Here is a 27,910-nt window from a genome sequence, read left to right as displayed (position 1 = left end):
TGTGGATCCCCAAGAATTTTTCTAACACCAAAGTAGTGGCTCCTGTTTTCTCCATAAGATTTCTACTAGAAACTACTAGTGGCTATCTTCTAATCACGAAAGAAAGCTTGTTTCAGAGTGTTACCAACCACTGCAGCTATTCTCAGCGGCAGGAAGAATTAGGTTCCTATTGTACCTCTTGCGTCACATAAGGGAGGCATGTTCCATCTGGGGTAAGGTGAGCCAGTAAATATCCCCCCCCCCCACTAGTTTTCCTTCTCCCAATTTGGGCTTACTTTTCTTTCACTTACAAGTCAGTCTCAATTGAAACAACATTTCATTTTAAAATGTATTCCCTTGTACAAATAAATGTGACAAACTATTCGTTTACATTCACGTTCCTCTCTCCTCAATTCACAAAGCAAACTGGGATAATAAAGATTCTGAGAAGCCCTGAAATAAAGAAACCTTTTTAAGTCTGTTCCAATCACTATGTCCCAACCCCAGTGATTCTGAAGATGGCTATGAACAATCCTTAGAAGCCTCATTCCATGAGAAATAGTTTCTGTAATAATTGTGTGGAAATCACACGCCTGCAAGGAAATCCTGTCATGTTTCATCATTTAATTGCAATATCACTTTAATTTCCATGTTACAAATTTGAGGTCCAAACTAAAGATTTTAACTCAATGTTAAAATGCCTAACTATGCAGTTAAATATTACAGAAAGTTAGTTATTTCCCAGTTTGCCTGTAACACAATCTTTTCACATTTGTATCCCAAGCAGGTTAAATATGCCTGATAGACAGGAGAGCTCAATACATGTTGTTGAACAAATAAAATCATTACCAATTTACTTTTTCTGTGGGAATTGCATTTCCTGTTGCTTTCCTTCATTCTCCCTCCTGTTACACACAGAATTAATGCTTTTATTGAGCAGTCTGCGGTAACTATTAGTTTTTAAGTCCTGGGAGGACAGAACTAATTCAATGCTCATTAGCGTGTACAACTAGTTTAAATGATTTGTTCACTGCACATTTCTTTTACATGTCCAGAGTGAATCAGGTTTGATCATTATGAATCTCTTGAATCTTTCATTTTCTTGGATGGTCTTGCCTTGTCTAATCTTTCAAACCAATAAAGAACGGCAAGTTTAACACATTCTTTTCTAAAGTAGTCACATTAAGGGAAATAATTAAATGCTATTGTGCATAGACCTAGTGCAGTTAATTTCATCCCTTCAAAATAGAATATTAAAATCCAGGCATCAGGATGCTGGAACAGATGGAGCTGCTTCTCTCCATTTGTACCTGCACAAGCTGGAACACATGTCTCTGTAATATTTTCTATCCTTCTGAGGACAGCAAAGAATGTGAAATAAACTAAAACATACTGATAAAAAAACTATGATAGTAGAATAGACTTAAAACCATGTAACATTTTGTATACAGATTTCATTTTTAAAGAATGGGAGACAGTTCATCTTGAGAAGATTGTGGAGCAACATGAGAGGCACTTTAAATTTCTGTAGAAAGAGATATATTCCAGAGTAATTTCAAACAAGTAATGTGACCAGATAACATATGTAGCGGGGTTTTTTTTTTGTTTGTTTGTTTGTTTTTTGAAGATTTGATGTTATTTATTTCTCTTAGAACATCTCATTTATGACTGGACTCAGACTTAGAGGTAGAAGCTCTCAGAGAGGATAGCCTCCATCTCTTGGCAATCTGTTCCTGACGTTTTTCTTTGGCCTCCTTCATTCTCTTGGCCAAAAGTTTAGCATATTCTGCAGCCTCTTCCTTAAGTTTCTTAGTACGTTGTTTCTTCAGAGCAATACGGCAATGTTTGTGTTGCAGAACACGTGGAGTAACAAGACGCTGAATCTTGGGTGCTTTGGTCCTAGGTGTCTTACCTTCTTTGTTTAGGGGCTTTCTCACTACTTACTGACGGACATCATCTTCCTTAGAGAGAATGAAAAGTTTGTGGATTCTGCTAGCTCTTTTAGACCCCAGACGGCGAGGCACAATAGTATCGGTGAGTCCAGGAATATCCTTCTCCCCTTTTTTTACGATGACCAAATTGAGAACACTTAGATTGGCATCCACAATGCAACCCCGAACTGATTTGCGCTTTCTTTCTCCAGTCCCCTTGGTCTGTAACAGGAATGTCCTTACACAGTAGCAGGTGGACTCGGCCATGGGTCAAAACACCCTGCTTCATGGGGAATCCTTGTTTGTTGTTCCCACCACTGATTCGGACCACATAACCCTTCCATTCTTCACCCAGAGTGTCAGCAGCAACTTCTGTGGCCATGCGTTTCTCATAAAATATACAAAGTTTTCGCTCATCGTCCACTTCAATGAGATTTTGGCAGCCAGTGGCCGGAAAAGAGATGTTCAACTTCATCCTCAAGCGGCCGACCGCCTCCAAGGCACCACGAAAAAGAGCACAAATGTAGTTTTGTTTGCAGGTACCACGGTGCTGGTGGTAGTACTGTTAGTTGAAAATATTGTCACATATAGGAAGATGAAAGTCACATAAGTAAGATAAAAAACCAGTGACGAATTCTGTTGGTATCACTGAGAAAAGGATTTTCATCATGGGAAAAGAAACGCAGGTAAGACTGATGAGGATGAATAAACTCTGCAGAATTTATCTTAAATTGAAAATATCTGTTTGAGCTCAGGGTGTATTTTATACATAAAAATACTTATTTCCAACTTTGTTCAACAAAAAGACCTAAGAAAGGGGAATGTTATTCCACCATAAAAAAGAACGAAACAATGCCACCATGGATGGACCTAGAGATTATCATACTAAGTGAAATCAGACAGAGAAAAACAAATATATCACTTATGTGTGGAATCTCATTAAAAATAATAGATAAGGATTCGGAAGATGTGGTATATATACACAATGGAATACTACTCAGCCATAAAAAAGAATGACATAATGCCATTTGCAGCAACATGGATGGAACTAGAGAATCTCATAGTGAGTGAAGTGAGCCAGAAAGACAAAGACAAATACTATATGATATCACTCATAACTGGAATCTAATATCCAGCACAAATGAACATCTCCTTAGAAAAGAAAATCATGGACTTGGAGAAAAGACTTGTGGCTGCCTGATGGGAGGAGGAGGGAGTGGGAGGGATTGGGAGCTTGGGCTTATCAGACACAACTTAGAATAGATTTACAAGGAGATCCTGCTGAATAGCATTGAGAACTTTGTCTAGATACTCATGTTGCAACAGAACAAATAGTGGGGGAAAAATGTAATTGTAATGTATACATGTAAGGATAACCTGACCCCCTTGCTGTACAGTGGGAAAATAAAAAAAAAAAATTAAAAAAAAGTAAAAAAAAGAAAAAGAAAAAAAATAATAATAATAGATAAGAACTTCTTTAAGAAACAGAAACAAACTCACAGATTTCAAAACCAATCTTACGGTTACCATAGGTGAAACCGTGGTAGGGAGGGAAAAACTGAGAGGGTGGGAACAACACATACCATGTGACTGTATAAAATAGATGATTAATGAGAACAGGAAGATCTACTCAATAGTTTGTAATAACCTACATGGGCATAAAGAATGGATATATTTATACGTATGACTGATTTACTTTGCTCTACACCTGAAATGAATACAATATTGTAAATCAACAATACTCCAATAAAATTATTTTTTTTAAAAAGGCCTAAAGAATGATGCAATAGTAATGAGAACCTCAGTATTCATATTGTGGTCTCTAAATATCAATTTTTTTAAAAAAGAGAACTAGGGGTAGGTGGAGAAATGGTTGGTTCCATGTCTGCAATAGGAAATATATAAAATGAGTATGAAACAGCTTGTCAAAGAATACTTAAGTCATATCAAAAGGACCTAAGAGGGAAATTGGATGGCTTCTCACTAACCAAAAATGGGGCATTTTAAGCAAGAATAAGATTTATAATTTCAATGATCTATAATATATGAAATACACTTAGGTCCATGAATTACAATGAAGTGATGAAAAAAAGCTCACTGGTGCCTTTTGGCAAATGGTAGGGATATAACCCCTCGTAAATAACCCCTTACCTGTAGGAAAGTATACCTCACTGTACCAAATGATGATTCTCTTTATTAAAGTATTTCTCCCAATAAGTGAAGAAGGAGTTACAGAAGGAGATTACTATTTTGCAAATCCCAAAGAATAATTAAAGGATCTGCACAATGGTAGCTGCTAAGATTGCAGAGTGACAAACAGCCATGTTGTACCTCCTGATGGAAATACCCATGCTGACTAGATAGTAAGCAGTCACACATTCCTCAAAATAAAAAACAGATTTGAATCGGGTCAAGCCTTTAGCTTTTACTATCTATCAGTTTATTGATAATACTGGAAAAAGAATGTACTAACTGTCCCCATGAGAATTCAGTTAGCAAAACAATCGATCGAGACCACAGGAAGCTCTTAGTAACTTAGATTCTTCAACGAAATATTTTCAAAGGAAAGAATAAAGATGATCTATAGAATAAAGAGACATATCAATCAACCAATGGATGAGACTTATTTGGATCTTGACTCAAGCTACAAAGAAAAGAGCACGTTCCAATAGGGAGAATCTGAAAATTCACTGGCTATTTGATAATAAGAAATTATCATATTTAACCTCTTCTAATTGTATTACAGTTTTCTGTTAAAAAATGTTCCTATCTTTTTAAAAATTTCATTTTTATTAATGTATGGTTGATTTAGAGTGTCGTATCCATTTCTGCTGTACAGTAATCCAGTCCATCCATATATATGTACATATATATGTATTGTTTTTCTCATACTATCTTCCATCATGCTCTATCCCAAGAAAGTGGATATAGTTCCCTATGCTGTACAGTAGGACCTCATTGCTTATCCATTCTAAAATGTAAAATGTTCCTTAACTTAAAGAGATATATACTATAATATTCAGGGATGAAATGAAATTAAATGAAATGTGTGAGTTGCCTTAAGATAATCAGAATGAGGGGGCAATAAGTGAGTGACCACTGGCCTTGAGTTGGTAACTATTGAGATTGGTGATGGGAACAGGGGTGTTCATTCTATTATTCTCTCTCTACTTTTGCTTTAAACTTCCACAAAGTCTCTGTAACATTTGCAATGAAAGCTGGTTAAATAGGGACCAGTTATGATTCTCAACCTGGAATATAGACCGTCAGGTTCGCATGGAGTGATAGAGACATGAATTGCTGATCAACTACCAAGAAGTGTTTTTAAACAAGTTGGTCATTATGGAAAGAAAGGGCTGGTGACTGAAAACAATCTATTTCTGGTGACTGAAAACATACAAGGTGGGTATTAAGCACGAACTGAGGGCTTGCATTAAGTCATTTTTCCGTCCCATTCCAAACTGGTGGTTCCTGAGGTTTACCCCCACCACCAATACCTTCTTAAAGACCGCCTGATGCAAAGCACTAATTTCAAAAACATTCAAAGCATTTATTTCTGGGTGCTTGTGTATTGTCCATGGCTATGAAGCAGAAGGGCCTGGGCTACAGAGCACAGGCAAGAAAGCAAAATGTGAACAAGCATATAAAATATGCTATACCAGACTAGGAATAATAAAAAAAAAATTGCATATACTTGCCATGTTTAAACTACTACTGCTCAGTCCTGCTGAATTTTTTTGAGTTAAATGAAAGATAAGGATGGTTTCTTTATCACTAGGTAACATGTTCAAACATCAGATTTTTAAGACACTTTTTTTTTTTTTGCTTTTTAGGGTGCACCTGCAGCATATGGAAGTTCCCAAGCTAGGGCTTGAATAGGAGCTGCAGGTGCCAGCTGACCTATGCCACAGCCACAGCCATGTGTGATCCAAGCCACATCTGCAACCTATACCAGAGCTCACAGCTCATAGCAATGCTGGATCCGTAACCCACACAGCAGGGCCAGGGATCGAACCCACATCCTCACTGATATTAGTCAGATTTCCTTTCTGCTGTGCCACAATGGGAACTCCCCCTTAAAAAAAAAAAATGGGACCTGGATAAATCACATGGAAGTGCATGTGTGTTCTATTTGAAGATGATTATTACTTTCCCCTCCCCAGGCTATTTAGGCATTTTTCTGCTTTCTGAGTCTTCTCACCACTGGATTGCTAAGACTCAATTCTTTTATTCCTTTAATTTCCTGGCCAAGTTCACTGCCAGCCAAAATGAAGGACAAACAGCATTCCAGAGACCTCCATCTCAGATGAATTTAGAATTTGAATTCTCAACATAATACACTTGCAGACACTCTCACCTTTTAGGAAGAGCAAACGTGGTTCTGGGAATTCGGAAAGTGATGAAGTCTAAATGACCAAACCTCCACTCACTTGATAAGCATTTATTGAGTACTTACTAAGAGAACCCTACTTACTGGCAAAGAAATGCGTTAAAATCAGGCAAAAAATGTGCCTTGATCACTAGAACTAACCCCAATACTGGGTGAAAAGTAAATGAGAAATGATGAATTCAGAAAAACTGATTTAAAATACTTGAATCAACATGTTAAGACAGATTAAGTGAGCTCAAGGGTCAATGCTATCTGCTCTACAACGTAAAATGAGTTACTAATTAAGGAAAAATCTGACTAAAATTTTGATAACAACTTTGTTTCTGTCAACTGACCCTTCATCAGGTTAGTGTCAGGCTCAAAGGGCAAGACTACAGATGTACTTTTACTCTTTAAAGTTTTAATGTTTTTAAGTTGAGAATATAAACCACCAGTATGTAATACGTTATATTCCATATATTTGCTCAAGGAAATTAATGAAGAAGATTGTAATAATTTGCACTGGGCAAGAAAGACTATTATCTGAAGTGATTTTTTTTTTTTTTACTGGCCTCTTCTAGAAATACTTTGACTAGTTAATTATAGGTTAACTTAATACCACTAGTATACTGACTTCTATCACAGCCATCACATGGGCTAATGAAATCACAGGAAATCAACCCAATCATCATGAGTTAATCAGTAAGTTCCAATTAGGGTTTTGTTATTGGTACCTTCAATGAACTACCATCAACTGATTAGACAAACTGATTACAATTTCCCAAACCTCTGCCCATAAAATGCTCAACTTACTCTTCATTAAGGAAAGCACCATTTAGGAGTTCCTGTTGTGGCACAGCGGAAACTAATCCAACTAGGAACCATGACTGCAGGATCGAGCCCTGTCCTTGCTCAGTGGGTTGAGGATCTGGCATTGCTGTGAGTTGTGGTGTAGGTCACATATGCGGCTCGGATCTGGCATTGCTGTGGCTGTGGTTGTGGCCAGTGGCTGCAGCTCAGATTGGACTCCTAGCCTGGGAACCTCCATATGCTGCGGGTGTGGCCCTAAAAAGACAAAAAAAAAAAAAAAAGCACCATTGACTCTTTTTTATCCTTGGTGTCAAAAACCAAGAAAAAATAAACCTCCACTAAATATGAATAAATGAATGAATGAATACATGAATAAACATCTGCCTCATAGGAACTCATAGGAATTCAGTTGGGATTTTTCCAGACTGTAAAACAAATATGGACCACACTCGGGATTCAAGTTTGCTTTTTCTTGGAATTACCACTTATGGGTATTTTTTCTTTTTTTGTTAATTTATTCATTCAGTGAATAGGAAGTTCTAATAAAGGAGGAGCATTATTCCAACTCAGCCAATCATGTATTTAGCTCCCTTAATATCCTTGGTTTCATAAGTATGTCTCACTTTGCCTAAACCAGTTATGCAAACAATATGGTTTGTGCTGAATGCCTTCTCAGAGTGGAGAATTTGGGTACATGGGTGGTACAAAGTACCTACATGAACAACCCCCTTTAAAAACCCTGAGCCCCTCACAAGTTCTCTGGTAGACATTTCACACATGTTGTCACAATTCATTGCTGGAGGAATTAAGTGCTTTCTATGTGACTTCATTCAGAGAAGTCTCTAATAAACTTAAGCCTGGTTTCCTCTGGACCTTGCCCCACACATGGCTTTTCTTTCTGCTGATTTTGCATTATATCCTTTCACTGAAATATATCAAAGCCATATGACTCTGTGCTGAATCAAGTGACTCCTCCTAGTGAATCACCACACCTGGGAGATGGTCTTGGGAACCCCAAGACAGGGGACATGCTGAGATTACTGTACTAAGGAAACAAAGCAGCAGTGAGGAACTCATAGGACATGGTGGGTCTGAGCTGGAAATCAAGGCATGGACCCCTATGGCTCAATATCCAGTTCAACTTTCCATGTGGAACAAGAGGAGGTCCAAGCAGGAATGAACTTAGGAAAGCCTCTAGTCCATATTCCTCACCTTTTCAGTTGAGCTAAGATTGAGAGAGCTAAAATACCTTTCCATAGACACAGAGCTAGCTGGAAGCAAACACTAGCTCACCCAAACCACATCTCAACCCCCAGTAGTTCCTACCACTAAATCATTTGCAGCCTGGCTGGAGTCTGTCCTTTCTCAGAAGACCTTCTGCATCAAGATGGGCCACATGGTTGCAGATTTACACCATGTTGCATTTTCAATTAAAACAGCTAAATGGGGTGTTGTAAAAAGGATGATTTCTAAGCTGCCAGGACAATAATGCCACAAACTCCACCAGATTTTATTAGAGTCAAATGACAGTATAAGTCATTAGGAAAATGTGTGCCAACCACAGAAACAGCAATGCCTCACAGACTTGGAGAACTGAACACCATCCAGCTGGCTGAGAAGGAACCATGTGGCTTACAATCATTTTTCACAATTACTATCCTAGCTAGTTCATAGTTTTTGGCAGATATGCCCCACACGCACAGCCGAACTCAGCTAATTTTTACTCTGCTGATTGACAAATACAATTTTTTTCCTTAAGCCCCGCCCCCCGCCAAAACAAACAAAAACCCACCCAAAGAGCTTTCTTGAAGTCTGAGGTAGTGCATCAAAAAGTGAGCCCATTTGTTAAAGCCTAGCTTTAAAGAAATGCATATTAAGTAGGCCACCCAATACCCATCACAAAAAATTCTGTGTTGAGAATAATAGTCATCTCACTACTAGTCTGGGAGTCCAATAACAAGATTTCATGGAGGCTTCTTTACTTTTCTCTTTGGAACTGAGCTTGCCTTCTGCAAGGCAGGAAAACGCTTTTTTTTTTTTTTTTTTTAAAGTTCTTTACTATGGGCTTCTCCAAAATCAGTACTCATTCTTAACAGACAAGAAATACTGTACAATGCTACAAGTTCCTGAGGCAATAAAATATTTACATGACTAAAGGAATAAAAGAACTGCTCTATTAAACTTGTGTTTTTCTCTAAATTTCACTTTCAGGTTGCTGTCTTGGGATTCTTCATCAATAGCCTAAGTACAAATCTCATGAATGAAGGTGTTCTTAGGATGACTTCAGAATCCGGAAATAGATTTTATAATATACTATAAACTGAATAATCCTTCTCACAGGAGAAGCATCCTGGCAACAAAGAGGAACTCTCCCCCCACCTCACCCTCATAGTTCAAGTTCAGCATCTGCCTTAACTCTGTAAGGGATGAAGGGACTCTTAGCACAGGGCTCAAGAGGAGCTTCAACTCTATAGAAAACATTCTGTTCCTTAGATTGGGGATGGGTGGACCAGCATTTGCGATATTCTTTAAAATTTTTGTATACCTTAAATATTTTTTAACTAAAAAATTTAATTCCCTGAATTTGTTACACTGGCATTCCTAGATCCCTGAGGAGGCATCTTATTTAGCCTTGCTGTCTCTAGAGTCAAATTGAATTTTCCTCCGTGGAGTCAAAATGGTCCGTTAAAACCATTTCTATTACACTGAGTTCTCAACGACTTGGTCAAATCTTCACAATCTTTCCTATCAGCTATCTTTGCCTGTGGAACACCTTGAAAGACTATATAAGCCAAGGGTATTTTTCAATCAGTGCAAGTGAAGTGAAAGTATTTTCTTATATTAAAGCTGCCAGCTTTCCAAATAGAAAATTCTGTCAGTAAGACAAAGGTATAAGATCAAGAGAAACACGTTAAATTGACCAAGCGCACTTTAAAATGTCCTGTAAGTTTAAAAGCCCTTCTTCTCCCAGTTGATAATGGAAAGAATGAGGCCAGCTGTGTTTATCTCACTCTGCTGCTTAAAATAGGATAAAGTTCAGAGATCTCAAAGCGGTCCTCACATCAGCATCAACTGGGAACTTGTTAGAAATGCAAATTCTCAAACCTCCACTGGGGGGCATGAGAGGGGTGGGCAGCCATCCCTCGGTAATTCACTTGCAGATAGTATGAGATTCAGGGCACAGAAGTTGGAAGTCTGGCCTGTGGAGTCAGAGTGCCTGGGTTTGAACACCAGGATCTGTCTCTGGTAAACTTATGACTTTGGACAAGTTACTTAACATGTCTATGCTTCAATTTCCTCAGTGTAAAATGAAGACAGTAATAGTTCTCAACTCACTGGAACCCTGGCAATAAGATAACACAGGTAAATGTCTGCCGAAATGTTGGACACATAATGAATGTGAGCAATTATTTTCTCTACCACGAAGATGATCGTAGATATCCAGTTGGCTCATCTACTAATTTGATTAGCATTTAATAGGCATTTACCACAGACACAGGCAGTGAAGCACTTAGGACGTCTGGTGGCATTACTAGATAAATCACTGGTGAATTCAGATGATGTCCCACTGCCTGACCCCTCCTCACTACCAAAAATAAGAACCTCTGATAGCAGAACCCAGGCTTGGATACCCTTTCAAAACTACTCAGGGTATTTTAAGCGAAGAAGCAAATCTGCAAGCCAATAATACAGCCTGAAGTCCAAAGAACAGAAGCTGACTGCTTGTACCTGATCCCAGAAAAACTTTTAGGGCGGAGTTTTTGGCCAAGTAAACTTATGTTGGCACTTATATATTCTTCTCCTGCTCTACTGATCTTAGGTAGAACAAATCATGTTTGCCTAAATCCTCAGTGTTTTCCACCATGCAAAGAGAAGAGAGCTGTTTCTAGGATTGGGCCCTTGCCATTCCTGGAAGCTCAGGATAGGATAGAGGAGTAATTAGACAGCCATTGTCTCCACAACAAACTTTTGCAACTGCATCTTTCCCTGAATATACTGCCCAGGCCTTAAGGCTAGAGGTAATGGTTTCACATACCAGCTTCCAAGAAGAGAAGCGACAGGGGCAAAACTTTTAAATTAATTAAAAGAGACACTCAGGCACACTTCATGCCATTCTTTAATCTCCATTCTCCTATGATAAATGTAGACTGACAGGACTGGGCCTAGTCTAATGAGCTGAAGCCAGGACCCTATGAAGGCTAGCCAAGCAGCCCTCAGAAACACTGCAGCAGGTCCTAGTACTCAGAAAAAGGAAGAAGAAAATAAGGACCTTGCCTCAACTGTCACTGGCATATCACCAGAGTGCTCTGAACAATGCCCACTGGACATGGGATCACACCTTTCTTCAACGTTTAGCAATGAGAACAACAGACAAAAAGAAAACAGCATGTATTGCGATTAAAAAGAGAACAATAATAATGATTATAGTTTATTGGGAGTTTTCAAGTGTCCAGCACCATGCTAAAGGCTTCCTATGAACTAGTTCATTTAATTTTGGTAACCAGCTTCCCAACCATCCTCAATTCTTAGTATACACACCCCTGTGCAGTCCCCTCACACACTGAATCAGAATCTGTACATGGAGCCAAGAGAAAACTACAGAAGTGAATTGTGACTTCTGAGGTTAGATCATAAACGACATCACTGCTTCCAACACAACCTCTTGAGGTGCTTACCCTACGTGAAGATAGAGCCTGGTCAAGTGGACACTCAAGCAGCCTCATGGTGATTTGGAGAGGAACCAACCTTCCTCTAGGTTGGTGACTAGGCTACCTTGAAGTGGGTCCTCCAGCTCTAGCCATGCCTTGGAGTCTTCCAGCTGAAGCCTCGGACATCACAGAACAGAGATGCCATCACCACTGGGCCCTGTCTGAATGCCTGACCCACAGAACCCATAAGACCACTGTCTTAAAAACTAAGTTCTAGTCTTGTGGTTGCTAAGGGAGAGGGAAAGACTGGGAGTTTGGGGTTAGTAGATGCAAGCTATTACATTTAGAAAGGAGAAACAACAAGGTCCTACTATATAGCACAGGGAACTATATCCAGTCTCCTGGGATATACCATGATGAAAAGAATATAAAAGAGAATGTATATAACTGAGTCGCTCTCCTGTATAGCAGAAATTGGTACAATACTGTAAATCAACTACATTTTATATAAAAATCTTTTAACTAAAAAATTCCCACTAAGTTCTAAGATTTGTTAGGTAGCTATAGCTAATTCATACATAAGAGCTAGATACTCTTTATTTCATACTTGACAAGAGTTTGATTCAATTGTGGATGTAGCAAGTGAAGTAATGGGGACTTGAAGCCATGTTTGCAGATTTGAAATTCTGACTCCTATTCTGTCAATACTCCTGACAGATAAACAAATGATGTATAACCTATTTCCCATCCCTTTTATTAAGGGAAAGATGCGCTTTGATTGTCTCTAAGATACTTTGCGCATCATTCTGCCTTGTATTTTAGGCATTTCTCCAAGAAGAGATGGGAAGTTCCTGGAGGGTTAGGGCAGTGTCTTCTTTACAATAGCACTTATAAATAGTAAAAGGGTGGGGACAGGTTGCCACATTAATCCCATAAGCTCCCACCAACCTGCCTGGTTTGGCATCTCCACCCTACTGCTTTCAGGCAGTGTGATCTTAGGCAAGTGATCTAAATTTTATGAGCCACAGAATCCTCACTCTTAGGACAGGGGGCCAATATTAACACACATTACTATTCACACTATATTAGAAAAATATTAGCACAAAAAAAGTATGAGCACATTGCCTGGTACATGGCAAGTGCTCAAAAAATGTTACCTATTTGAAATATTATTGTCAAATATGTGTTCAAACAGAGCCAACATTTTACTTTTTGGCTTCTGTCTTTTTAGGGCTGCACCTGCAGCATATGGAGGTTCCCAGGATAAGGGCTGAATCAGAGCTATAGCTGCCAGCCTACACCACAGCCACAGCAACGCAGGATCAGAGCCACGTCTGCAACCTACACCACAACTCCCGGCAACGCCAGATCCTTAACCCACTATGCGAGGCCAGGGATCAAACCCACATCCTCATGGATACTAGTCAAGTTTGTTAACCACTGAGCCATGATGTGAACTCCAAGAGCCAACATTTTAAATGGCCAAACAAAAGTCTACCCTCAACCGTTTCTCACATCAAAAGAGAATTTCCAAAGAAGAGCAGTGGTTCTAGGAGTGAGGAGATCTCACTCAATAAGCATGGCAACTTTTGGCGCCACCTTGCTCATGGTTCCTATTACAGCCCAACCTACCCTGCTAGGAAAAGCTGCTGCCTATTACCAGCATCCAATGGGACAGGCACAGACAGCAACTTGGCTCTTTTTTGCAAAAAGAAATGTAAGACAAAGGGGTCTTGCTCCCTGGGGCCTTATAAACAGGGGTGTTAGGGGGGCTGTGCTTCCATCCTATCTCTTAATCCTATTACAATCTTATCATCTTGTCAGCAGACAGAGCTCCTCGGCTCCTGCCAAGGCTCTCTCTAAGGACTTCCCTTGTGGTTTCCTCTTTCTTGGTCTTGGAACTAATAAGATGTCAAGTGTCTTACTGTCCCCTCAAGGTGATTTCTCCTCAAATGCTGTTTAGAGTCCCACCTCCCTTTGAACTTAGCTTTAAGGTTTTTTTTTTTTTTTTTTTTTTTCCTTTATGCATGGAAGAGTTTTCTGTGCAAGATTCTGTTTGGGGTCTAAAATATATCCACAACCTTCCACTTCCGGGTTAAGACTAAAAAAGGGGGTCCTGGGAGAAATGTCAGCCATGTTTACCCAACTCCCAATGAACACAAATTCCTAGTGTCACTAGGGGCTAGGTTAGATTTTGGGGTAGAGAGGTATAAGTGACCCCACACAAACAACCTAAGAGAGGAGATTTTAAAATATAATAACAACCGGGAAAGAAAGTGCCAAAGGAAGGATGCCAGGAGTGGCAGTGAGCGATAGGGGGCCTAGGAGAGCAGAGGAAGGACAGATGCTGACAGGCGAGGACACAGGACTCATGGAGTTATCATGTCAGCCTTGAGCGAGGGCTCTGAAGCATGGAGATTCCTGACCCAAAAAGCTAGGGAAGGACAGAAAACCACTCCCAGCAGAAGGAACGAAACATAAAAGGGTGCATAAAAGTCTGAGAGAGGCATGTGAAATGCAATGAGTCAGGGAATGCAAAAAAATAAAAAGTACCTTGGGGAAATAACACTGGCAATAATTTGCAATCAAGGTTTACAAAAATGGGAGTTCCCATTGTGGCTCAGTAGTAACGAACCCAACTGGTATCCATGAGGATATGGGTTCGATTCACAGCCTCTCTCAGTGTTGCTGCAGCTGCAGCTGCAGTTCCGATCTGTTCCCTAGGCCAGGAACTTCCTATGCTGTGGGTATGGCCCCCCCCAAAAAAAAAGGTAAGGTCTTTCTGCAGGTTATAGAACAGAGTGGTGACAGAAGAATTGCATGATTAAGATGACATAACATAGTCTAATCTATTTCTTAGAGATCATGGACACACAACCCTAAGACTAGAGAAGTACACTTAAAGGAGGTGATGTCGAGTGAACTGGTACATCACGCTCCCCAACGTGTTAAGCTTTTGCTTGAACCACTGAACTAACTTTCCGATAGGTTTTTCCTAGTGCAGTTTTAAAAACTTACCTAAAGTGAGAAGGCACATTTAGGGAAATAAAGTCAGGAATCTTTTATCAACCAGCAGAGTCATTTCAATGATTTCCAAGAGCTAATATCCATTAGCCAGATTGGCTTCAGGGTGGAATAAATGTGTATCAGAGGTGAACAGAATTATTGGTGGGTTTAAGGGTGACTTAGCATATTTTTCTATTCTCTGGCCCCAACTTAGAAAACTACTATGCAAAGGAAGACTTCAGACAGAAATACTGTGAGTCAGAACTCCCCTCCTTCTCTTTTGAACCAGAGAGCTAAGGTCACAAAAGATCCAGAAAGTAGCATGGCCATCAACCAATTGCCAATGGTGGGTCATGAAACAGGAAAATGTCCCTGGTCACTGCATCCTCCTGGTCCTAACAGACATCACCTGCACAACACACAACTGATGCCACGGCCACAGGCCAGGCAAGCTCACCATATACCACATGCTGGGCCACTTGGGATCGTTGAAGTAAGTGGACTGGGCACGGCTGAAGTCATAATCCCTCTTGGTCCGTTTTTTTACCACTTGCTGTTGGATCCATTCCACCTGCCAAGAAGGACATTTGGTGAATGTTCAAGTTCCACCACGGTAAGCACAAAACAGAAAGAACAGTCTTAGACATATCCCATCTTGAGTCAGTTTGGTTTTAAGTCAGAAATCTCATTCTGGCAACTGGAATCTCTGGTTCTAGCAGCACAGAGATTCCTGGGAAACATGGTGCTATTTTATTTGTAATGTAGGTTGGCTTTTAAGACTTTTGTGGCAGATCACTCATATTTCTCAACAACATGCTAACCTATTAGTATTTTTTTTTTTTTAATGGTCGCACACATTGCATATGAAAGTTCCCAGGCCAGGAATTGAAATCAATGCCGCTGCTGCAGCAATGCCAGATTCTTGAACCCACTGGGCCAGGCCACGGAATGAACCCACACCTCTGCAGTGACCCAAGCCACTGCAGTCAGATTCTTAACTCACTGCACCAGTGGGAACTTCCCATAAGCTTTTTTAGAAAGCAAGTTTTACTCCCAGTTTATTGCAAATTTATAGTGTTAATTTTTAAAGCTAATTTATTCACCATAACCTTATACTAAGGTAACTTCCTCTATAAAGGTCCAGGTAATAAATACCTTCAGCTTTGCAGGTCATACTATCTCTGCTGTCACACCACAAACAATACATAAATAAATGGATGTGACTATGTTCCATTAAATTTGATGAATAAAAACAGGCTGGATTTGGCCCACAGTCCATGGTTTATATCAAAATGTTTAAGTGTTCTGGGATTATACATCAAGTTTTAAAAATTATCCTGGCATCAAATGCCCTACAATACTGTGGTGGAAAAAAAGCACTATCTGGTTAATCAGAAATCCAAAGTCCTAGACCTGTCTCTGGCACAAATTTGGAGAAGGTACTTAATTTCCCAAGCATAAGCTCCTAAAATCAAAATCTCTACATTTGAGAAAGCCTTAACATTTAGCTGCATCTTTTGTTTAAATAAAGCAACTGGGAACTTGGAGTTTAATACAGACTTGTAACCTAAATGTTATAGGTATGAATAGGAAGGGGCTATTTTTAAAAACAGGAGACTATTAATCAACAAGAATATTGGTATGCAAGGTGAATTTCAATAGTGAATTCCTAGTTACATCACTAACAAGGCAAACAGAATCGCACAGCTTCTTAAATAAATATAAGACCTATTTATGACTAGGATCACAGCTAAGTATCACATATATTCATACCCTAATAGGTAATTTAAGCAAAATTATCAGTATAGAGAAGTCAATAAATGAAAAAATAATATTCCAGGAAAATGAAAGTGTTTTTTTTGTTCCTGTTTTCATTAAACTAAAGCAAGTAACTCTGGCACTGCATCATTCTACATCACACAGACACACACACATAAACACACACAAATATACACATACAAGCACACTGAATAAAAGGTGTTATATGTTATTTCTCTAAACTACTGTATAATAGTTGTCAGGGAAGCAAATAGGGATCTTTTTATTCTTCATGAGCCTGCTATTTAGAAAGCATAGTGAAACTAATGTGGCATGAGATATGTGTGAAAAAAAATTTTAATGAAGAGAGTAATTTTTTTAATGAAGAGATAAGCAATCATATTTCTGAAAATACAGAATGAAATCAATTTCCTCCTCAATCAAAACCAGTATGTATGTATTTTGTCTATTTTCTGAAAACATTTTAATCTCTTTATGTCAAACAATCTTCCTAAGGAATTAATATCATTCACTTATTTATTCATTCAATAAGCACTAAGTGCCTATTCAATACCAGTCACAGTGCTGGGAATATAAAGATGAGTAAGAATAATCTTTGCCTTTAAGGACTTAATTTTACAAAGCAATATTTAGCAAGTAGCACTCCACAATTTGCCACTTTATGAAAATGACATCATCCCCACAAATGACATCTGATGCAGACCTACCACTACATTAAACAGACAATTATGAAAATTTTGACAATGCAAATTACATTTATAATTCTTATACCACTGTCTATAAGACTTGTTCCAATAAAATTGAACTAGTTCATATTTGCACACTTGGTAAAAGAAGGTAGCAGATCCGTTTAGACAGAAATCCTTTCGAACTCATCCTATATTGGCAGTGGTCTTTCCTAAGAGAGCCTCCATAAATCCCAAACTGCCAACAGATGTGTCTTCACAAACCAAGTGTCAAATCTCTTCATACGAACTTGATAAAGAAATGCCTAGAACTTCCCATTGTGACTCAGCGGTAACGAGCATGACTAGTATCCATGAGGATGTGGGTTCCATCCCTGGCCTCACTCAGTGGATTAAGGATTTCTCGTTGCTGTGAGCTGTGCTGTGCGGATGGGGCAAGGAAGGAAGGGAGGGAGGGAGATAGGAAAAAAAAAAAAAAAAAAAAGCCTACAGCTCAGTACAAGTCTACATTGGGGTGGGGTGGATAATTGTCTCTACGATGACATGATAAGTACGTACTTCTCCCTATGTGTACACACACACAGGACAAATGGGACAAGTACGTGACAAAACCAAGTGACAGCCATTTTCCTAGATGAAGCATAGGTACGATAATAGAACAAAATATCTTACCAAACAGCATCTCTTCTGTAATTTTACCAAATAAAAATGCCTAGTTACATACGGGGTCTAGCGACTAGGAGGTAGTACAGCACATTGGCATGTACGTTCTATTAAAAGTCACTGTCTGATCACAGGGCTGAAACACTTAAGAAACGTAGAGTAGATTTTTTTTCCTTTTTTTTTAGTGTCAGACACCACATATTTTGCTGTGGTGCTTTCTGAGTCTATAGCCCTACATTTTTTAGAAAGCCGGAAAAGCACCTCTTGGATCGGAAGATTTCTGACTGGAAAGGCCATATTTATATTTTTAAACCATTATCCACATGTCCGTCCTTGAGACCTTTTATAAAAAAAAAAACCCTCAGAGGTAATGCATTATACAGATTTTACTTCTTGCCAAGAAGCCCAACGTGAAGAAAAGACACTTAGAAGTTCATTTTCATAAAACTAGGATAAGCCCAGGAAAAAAGGAAAACTGTGTTTTTTCTCATTGGTTTAACTTCCACAAGTTCTATTTCCTATATATCATGGACTTACATTTAAGCCAGAGTATAAAAAACTTTGGACCTTTGAAATCATCAATCTATCCTCCATTAATTCTGCCACGTGTGTGCTATGGGGTGCTAAGGACACTCCCACTCCTACTCACAGAGCTCACCTGCCTACACCATCCACAGGAATAGTGGGCATTTGATACTTGAGAATCTTTGTCTAAACATGTTCTGTCAGTAGTTTAACTTGTCAAGCAAAGCACGTTAATTGATGACTATGGGAAGCCTACCCCGACAGTCTCAGATGAAATAGTATCTCATGATTTTGGAATTTACCAACTTTCTGACACTATACACATGGGGAAGGAAATCTGTTAGCAATCAGAGAATAAAAGATGCTATCCTCTGAAAACACATTATATAAGTTATCACATAAATATAAATGGAAAACTCATTACGGTATCACAAGTAAGAAAACTACTGCATGTTATCACTTATACATGGAATCTTAAAAAGAAAACTCTAACTCATAAAAAGTAGAGAAGTGGCCATCAGGGGCCGCGGTTGAGAGAAACAGGGAGAAGTTGGTCAAAGGTACAAACTTTCACCAACAAGATGAGTAAGATCTGAGGATCTAATGTATAACGTGAACACTACAGCCGACACCACTACATTGCATAATTGAAATTTGCTAAGAAAGGAGAACTTACATGTTCTTAGAAAGAAAAAAGAAAAAGTAAGAAAAGAATGAGTGAAGTGATGGATGTGTTAATTAACTAGGTGAGGGGAACATTTTCAATATATCAAAGCACAACAATGTACCCTTTAAATATTTTATAGTTTTATATGTCAATTATGCCTCAATAAAACCGAAATTTATTTCTTTATTCTTCTTTTTTGGTTGCCCTCATGGCATATGGAACTTCCTGGGCCAGGTATCAAATCTGGGACAGAGCTGCAACTTATCTATAGCTGCAGCAATTCTAGATCCTTAACCCACTGTGCCAGGCCATGGATTGAACCAGCGACTCCACAGAGACAAACTGGATCCTTAACATACTGCACCATAGCAGGAACTCCGAAACTGAAATTTAAAATATATGTGATGTCACGCTAGAAATGCGTCCTGCAGTAAGGAGTAAGGAGAAATCAGTCCTTTAGATATGCAAATGTATTCAAACGAATGATTGAAACGCATACTGGCAGAAAATATCTACAGGCATATCAATGGAAAGCAATGGAATGTCAAGAAATTGACTGAAAATATGTAAGAATATAGAGTATGATAAGGCTGCTATCCTAAATCAATGGGGAAAAACAGATTACTTTGTAAATGATGTTGAAACACCAACCAACTGGGCTAAAAAAATCAAATTAAAACCATTCCCACATCTTAACCAGGATCAATTCCAAATGAATCACATGTAAAAGTAAACCCATGAGAAAGTGCCAGGAGAAATAAAGGAGGTTTTGAAAAATAACCTTACAGTAGATGATGCTTATCTAAGTATGACACAAATCAAAAAAGTAATTTGGGAAAATTGACAAATTCAACCATATAAAAAATAAAGTTGGCCTGGCAATAATTATTTCAAAAACAAAGTAAAAGATAAACTGGAGAAACATTTACAGCTGCTACCATGGACAAAATTTCTTTTTCCTCAGATATAAAGAGTTCCTATAATCAATAAGAGAGAATTCAATAGGAAAATAGGCAAAAGAGGAAGTACAATAATCTCTGAAAAGTAAATCAAGACTCTTTAACATATAAAAATATGCCTAACTTCATGCATATAAATCCAAAAAAGCACATTAAAACGCCACTGAGATATCACTTTTCACATTTCACCTTCCAGATATAACAGTCTAAATACTGATGAACATTACAAATGAGAAATGCTAAAAAAGTCCTTCTCAAATAATAGTGATGGGAATGTAAATCTGTACAACTCTATGAAGAGCAACTGAACATTATCTACAAAAATTCTAAAAAAAGTAACTCTAAGTTATATGCCCTACATTTTTATTAAGAAATGTAACCATGCAAGGTTATTTACTAAAGTACTTTTAGTCATAACTGAACGTTATAAACAATCTGGATATACATTGATAGGGGTTATAATTAAATAAATAACACCATATCAAGACAGTGGGCTACAATGCATCCATGAAAAGGAAATGGGCTTTCTATATTGACAGAGCATAGTCTCCCTGATATAGCTTAAAATGAAAAAAAAAAAGAAAAAAGAAAAAGAAAAGGAAGTTGCAAACAGTCTATAAAAGATACTACAATTTTCATACCTCGGTGAGGTAATGAATATACACAAAAAACACTGATAACATTGGTTGCTTTCTGGGGTGATAATTAGGTGACTGAGATGCAGGGATGGGAGGCTGAGATGCAGGGATGGGAGGGAAACTGCAGACCCTTTAATACCTTATTCCTTTTGAATAATATTGGTATATTACCTATATGATTTTCAATTTCTTTCAAATTAGCATGTTCCACTGGTTGATTACTATTATATAATCCAATGACTTGAAGGCCAACCAAATGTCTCAATTACAACATATTTTTAAAGCAATAATGAGAAAAATAGAGTATAAAACATATTTTATATGGTTTTATAGTTCTAACATGGCAAATTTTAAAAGTGGGTAAATAACCACTAGAAGTGGTTAGAATTTGGGGAATTTGGTTTATCATCTTAGTTTTGCCATAAGCCACCTGTGTGACCTTGCAAAAGGTTTGTGGGCCTTTTTTATCTGTAAAATGACAGAAGGCAGTTTCAATATGCTCTCTACTCTCTTTCTTCCAGCTTTGAAGTTTTATCTATGTATGTGGTGTATTCTCTGATTTGACTGGGAATAAAAAGATTGTGTTAAACATAATACCGAAGCAAGGTGGGCGCTCCCAGACATAGATGATCTCATGTCATTCTTTGCAGATGCAAGATTAATATTTAGAAATAAGCGTAGTAAATTATACTACTCCTCTCAAGATTTGATCTTCATCAAATAAAATATGTGAGGTTCCATATTTCATATTCTTTTTTGATCAGCTTTGACAAAATGGGGGAAAGGAGCATGAAGAGATTTCTCTGCTCTATACAAAAAGTGCTAGTTAAGTATGCACTGGCCATGTACTTTTTCTTTGGAACCTAGGGAACTTTTTCTTTGGAAGCAAGGGATTGATGGAGACAATTTAGCACTGACAAGCCACTTCCAAGCCCTAAACCTGGAGCCAACATATTCCCAAAGTTTTCTAAAATTCTGATCAAGAAATCAGAGTTAATCAGTGAAGGAATCAGAGAACCTAATAAAAGTATGCATTTGGATGAAGGTATTCTAGCCTTTAAATCCTGCTCCAGCTAGCAATTAATTGGTAATCAGTGAGGTACTAAATAGTAACAGTTATTGGATTTGAGTCACTCTTTTTAAAGGAAAAAAAAAAACCCATAACTGTTTGAATTTTGCGTATTTCAAAGAGCTACTTGTGAACAAAATGAGAATTACTGTTTCTTTGCTGGAGAAATTTTACTTGATTCGCTTGAGACAAGCACTTAGCATCCTATTTAATGACTGCAGACACCAGAGGCTTATATTAAGAGAATCATTTAGTCAGGAATATGAGGAATTGTACAATTTTGAAAGGTCATTGAAAAGTTGTGAAATAAATACTGCACATATGTTTAGAACAGTGTAAAAGAAGACAATACAGGCCACTCTAACTGCATAAAATTTTATAATTAGTTGGCTTTCTCCAAGAGAACCAAAATTTTTTAAATGTGTCATCAATTTAATCATGCTCTATTTTGCTTTACAAAAAACCTCATGGCATTATGATTCTAACTGTATTACTTACTTTTAGAGAATTAAAGTCATATGTACTCCGTTAAACTATTCCACTATTATTTGCACATTTCTAATTTCATTTCCTAATTTGTTGTCTGGGTTTTTTCCTCCCCATTTCCAATAAGATGAATTCTGAAAGGGAAAAATTAAAGGTTATATCCAATTAAAGTAGTAAAATTTATTCTCTACTCAAGGCCCTATCTTTCATCTGTCTATTCATTCCAAAAATATTATATTGAGCACATACTATGTGGCAGGTACCACTGTGAATGCTACAGAATGGCAGTAAACAAAGTAATTTCCTACCTCCATTCTAGTGGGAGTTAGACCATAAGCATGTAAATAAATAGAAGATTAGATAATAATTTTCCCTGTGTTAAATGGTGCCCAAAGTAAATAACATAAGATGGTAGAGAGTGATTATGGAGGAAGGGGCTATTTTAGGTGAGGTGGTCAAGAAAGGTTGCTTTGAAAGATGTGTTATTTTAATAGAATTATGAATTATAAGAAACCATCCATATAAATATCTAAAGGGAAAATATTATAGGCAATGTAAGTAGCTAACGCAAAAGCCTTAGAACAACTGTGTGTCTGTATTTCGGTCTACAGCTCATCTGTGGGCCACAGATAACTATGGTACTCCCTCAAGACCTGGGTGTGTGTATACCAGGAGTGCAGTTTGCCCTCCAGTGGACAGATGAGGAAAGACACACACACACACACACACACACACACACACGCGCGCGCGCGCACGCACGCACGCACGCACGCACGCACGCACGTCATTCCCAGCCTTCTGGTCAACTAATCTAGGATTCCTAGGTACCAGGAAAATGGTTTAAAAGGAGACAGAGTTTTAGGGTATGTTCTCAAGGCCCCACCAACTTCTCAGCTGACAGGAACAAACTCAGCTGAAAGAAAGTTAAATAAGGCCGTTTAAAGTATGAGGTCCTGGGCAGGAGACTCTCTTGCCCAAATCTAGTCATTATAAACTGGTCCAGTAAAGAGCTTGGATGCAGATTCATTCTATCCTTTTAATTAAATAATAAAAATCACAGGTTCAGTAACTTTTAAACATCAGAGAAATTATAAAATGACTTCTAGGATAGAAAGGATCCCAAATATGAAGTGTTCACACATAAGAAAAGGGTAAGGTCATAAAATGCTATTTAGTATAGGAGCAGGCATAGAACATTCTATGAGGGGTCAGAAGACATAGTTACTTAATCCTGCCATCTCAGACATATCAATTACCACCTCTGCAACTCCATACAGAAAGGGCATAATATCTGCTGTTGGATAAACTTTGCAAAACAATTTAACATTAAATTGGTTTATATATTTTTTAAAAAAAAGCAGGGTAGTTATTTCTGGAGGTATATGTAAAAATATCTCATGTGGGCTCTTTATATATACAGAGGAGAAGAGCTGGGCTAGATATGCTACAGACAGGCAGTACAGAATAATGAACTGAGACAGTATGCCACCTGGGTTCTTGATAGGTAGAGTGCCACTAGCCTGGCCACACTGAGCAAATCAAATAAGTCTTAGTGTTCCATATTCTGTAAAATGACATTATGGTTGTGATGCTGGAAATATACTGTAAGACAAATGCAGGCTCCTATAGGATTTAGTACCTTATATTCTAATTGCATGTTTCTTTCCACTTCTACGACAGAGAGGAGCTAGGGTTTAGTATTCCTAGTATCAAGGGCAACAGTTGGTAACAGGTTCTCAATAAATAGGTACTGGGGGAGGAGAAAATATATTTACATTTAATCAATAAATTTTCTGTTAGGTATATATAAGTCTTCTAGTTATTTTTTTTTCAAATAGCAGGAAATTTTAAAGAGGAGAGGGTGCTAAAAGGGAATATGCTTAATTCTACCAAATCTAATAGGACATTTCATATTTCAACAAAAGAAAAATGGTAGCACAAGAATTAGTACTTACTATCAATGAATAGCAAGTAAAGGTATTAACAAAGAATGGGTTCTTTATATATATAATTCTACATGTTTGATGTATCATGGAATCCTTCTTGGTTTGATGTCAGACTTGAAACCCACTGCTGTACACAATCTTATCTTTTGAGATGGGACCATTTCTTCCTCCTCACCAGAAGCAACAAAAGATAAGGTCTGAAATTAAAATAGATAAACATCGAAGAATGAAGCAGTGGTTGACACAGTATATGAACTTGTATATGACTGCAGAAACCAGCAGTGTTTCATAAACTACAAGGAGCCAGGATTAAACAAAGTCAATGAATACCACAGTGCTAAATGATGCATTTTCCCAAACTGATAAAGAGTATTGCCAATATTTAAATAGACCATGACTAGTCCATAATCAAATCATAGAGAAGAGGAAGGGAACACTTCTGAACTTGTTCTATGAGGCCACTATCACCCTGATACCAAAACCAGACAAAAGATACACAAAAAAAAGAAAATTACTGATGAACCAGTAATCAGGCCAGTATCACTGATGAACACAGATGCAAAATTTCTCAACAAGATACTAGCAAACCAAATCCAACAATACATTAAAAGGATAATACACCATGATCAAGTGGGACTTATCCCATGGATGAAAGGATTCTTCAATACACCGTCAGTGTGATACACCACATTAACAAGTTGAAGAATAAAAAACCATATGATCACCTCAATAGATGCAGAAAAGGCTTTGATAAAATTCAACATGCATTTATGATTTTAAAAACAACTCTCCAGAAAGCAAGCATAGAAGGCACATACTTCAACATAATAAAGACCATACAGGACGAACCCACAGATAACATCATACTCAACAAAGGAAAAGCTGAAAGCATTTCCTCTAAGATCAGGAAGAAGACAAGGATGCCCATTCTTGCCAGTTTTATTCAACACAGTTTGGGAGTCCTAGCCACAGCAATCAGAGAAGAAAAAGAAATAACAAAAATCCAAATTGGAGAAGAAGTAAAACTGTCACTGTTTGCAGAAGACATGACACTAAATATAGAAAATCCTAAATATGCTACCAGAAAACTAGTAGAGCTCATCAATGAATTCAGTAAAGTTGAAGGGTACAACATTAATACACAGAAGAAGCATAATTTTAAAAGCAGTTATGGAGGGAGATTACAAGAGCAAGGAAATGACTGGAAACTAACGCAAAGCAAAACAGGAAAAAGTGCAAACTGATAAGAAAAAACATGTTAGGTCATATTTCTTTACGAAAAACTTATTTTCAAATATTTAAGCTTAAGACTGCCCATCCAGGAAAGATAATTTCAAAAGATTTCAGGTTCATTTTCCCATTGATGTGTTACTTCCTAAATTTTCTGAAAATCCCTTCAAGGCATGACACATTTCGTATTTGTTTCAAATATAATATGTTTGTCTTTTCAGACAAGTTTAATTTGTCCTTTGAGGAAAAAATAGCTCCCTATTCCTAGTCATTCCAAAATGTTTTCTAGCGGGTAAAAAGAGAGTTTTGATTTTTATAGCATTTTTTACTACTCAATTACATTTACAGTTGTATAATGATCATCACAACCAAATTTTATAGCATTTCCATCATAAACCCCCAGCATATCCCCCACCTCCCAACCTGTCTCATTTGGAAACCGTAAGTTTTTCAAAGTCTCTGAGTCAGTATCTGTTCGGCAAGGAAGTTCAATTGTGTCTTTTTTTTTTTTTTTGGTCTTTTTGCCTTTTCTAGGGCTGCTCCCTTGACATATGGAGGTTCCCAGGCCAGGGGTCTAATCAGAGCAGTACATGCAGGCCTACACCAGAGCCACAGCAATGAGGGATCCGAGCCACTTCTGTGACCTACACCACAGCTCATGGCAACGCTGGATCCTCAACCCACTGGGCAAGGCCAGGGACCAAACCCACAACCTCACGGTTCCTAGTCAGATTCATTAACCACTGCACCACGATGCGAACTCCCATTGTGTCCTTTTTTTAAATTCCACATGTAAGCGATAGTATTTGATGTTGGTATCAGAGAATTTTGATTTTTTTTTTTTAAAGTTTCTGTGTGTGTGAGTGTGTGTGTGAATGCAAGCACACAGATACACCCAGCACGGGGAATAGGGGTATTAGAAAAAAAAAAAAGCCAGTGATACGGACTCATCAGATACCTGAATAGCAAAGACTCTTGCATTTTCTAAGTTGGATTCCAAGTTATCCTATTTTAAACTTTAGGACAATTAATGTAAGCAATGAGAGGAAATTTGAAAAACAATTTTGATTGCTTAAAAGTAGTAAAAGGAAATGGATTTCTAAAGTACCTAAAACTAATTCTACTGTCTGAATGCCACCTGGAGTTAAATTCATACTTTTGATTAAATGCAATCTTAAGGCTGGGATTAAACTGGGACTGCACAGAATTCCCTCCAGCTTCTCTCTAGGATCAAGATTATCACTGCATTAAAAACACAGTGGCATGACTTCATTCTATATGTATTTGTCTTTTGAATAGTCACCCTCTAGGTGATTTGAAAGCCAAAGCAATGTGATTAATAAGACCCACTGAACATTTAACGCTACATATCATTCTGCCTTTAGTATAGTTGAAGTTTTAGCTATCTGCAAAAAATGACAATTTTACCTTTCAAACGAAGTGTTGATCACTTAACAGATTTTGGTTCTCTTTGACTTATCCTGCAACTTTGTGTATAAATCATTCAAGATATTCCCAGATCTCTATCTGCAAAAATTGGATGCCCTCAAGTTGTATATCAAGTGAATACAAAGACGAGCATTATTTTGCACAGAGTGGAGAAATTGTTCAATTCAGCTGAGATTAATACAAAAAGAGGCAAATGCTGGCAAAGGAACGGGCAGTCATTCTCATTATTTCTCCAAGCAGAGGACATGGAGTGATCTGCTAAATATCAAAAGTGTGTCAGCATCTTACTTCTTAATATAATGTACCACTTAATTCCATGGCTCGCAAGCAATAATCATGAAAGTTACATTCATATGGGGAGAAACACCCTTCTCCAGTGACTAATTCAGCTCCACTGCACGCATTGTCTTATTCTCTAAGCTATTTAAATATAAATGGCAATAGCTTTTGTTTCTAATTTCCATGGACCCTACTGCTAGGACTTTGATCAAGTGGAAAAATTTGAGGGGGAGGGGTGAGTACATAAATTCAGAATTGGGTACCCAAAGCTTTCACTTCATCCATTTTTATTCTTTGTTCAATGTAAGGCATTCTCAATACTCTGGTAGCTTCCATTTTTTAATCTTTCCAACATCTGTGACTCTCTTTATTGTCAAGATCTCAAATCTTTTCAATCAAGAAACTACGAGTTGTTATGTTGGTGAGCTCTAGAACTATGAATCAAATGGTGTTGGGCTTAAAAAGAAAAATCAGGGAGTTCTCTGATGGCCTAGCGGGTTGAGGCTCCTGCGTTCTCACCGCTGTGGCTCTGGTTGCTGCTGTGCGGCGTAGGTTCAATCCCTGGCCCAGGAATTCCCACATACTGCCTGCGTGGCAAAAAAGAAAAAAAAAATACAAAAAAAAACAAAAAACAAGAGAGAACCTGAAATAAACGTTGCAACTCTCATTTAAAAAAAAAAAAAGAAAAAGAAAAATCAATGTCTTCTCTTCCTCCTGCTGCTACAACATAAATGTACAACTTAGGGGTGAATGCATGAAGTCTGCACAAGTGTTCTACGTTTTTTTTTTT

The 27,910-nt window shown here is 37.9% G+C and overlaps 1 protein-coding gene and 1 pseudogene across 2 annotated transcripts in view; both read right to left on the bottom strand.

The window, feature by feature from the left end:
- Nucleotides 1-27,910, bottom strand: part of PCSK5 (proprotein convertase subtilisin/kexin type 5) — a 457,211-nt gene that overhangs the window by 353,653 nt on the left and 75,648 nt on the right. For both annotated transcript variants that reach the window (XM_047767789.1, XM_047767787.1), the window contains exon 3: nucleotides 15,202-15,315. In XM_047767789.1, the coding sequence (XP_047623745.1) occupies nucleotides 15,202-15,315 (114 nt within the window). The remainder of the gene's footprint in view (nucleotides 1-15,201; nucleotides 15,316-27,910) is intronic.
- Nucleotides 1,623-2,421, bottom strand: LOC125120072 (40S ribosomal protein S6-like; annotated as a pseudogene).

This window comes from Phacochoerus africanus, chromosome 2, assembly GCF_016906955.1.
Source record: "Phacochoerus africanus isolate WHEZ1 chromosome 2, ROS_Pafr_v1, whole genome shotgun sequence".
Taxonomy (NCBI): domain Eukaryota; kingdom Metazoa; phylum Chordata; class Mammalia; order Artiodactyla; family Suidae; genus Phacochoerus; species Phacochoerus africanus.
The sequence above is the reverse complement of the archived record's forward strand: the minus strand, read 5'-3'. Positions and strand labels throughout refer to the sequence as shown.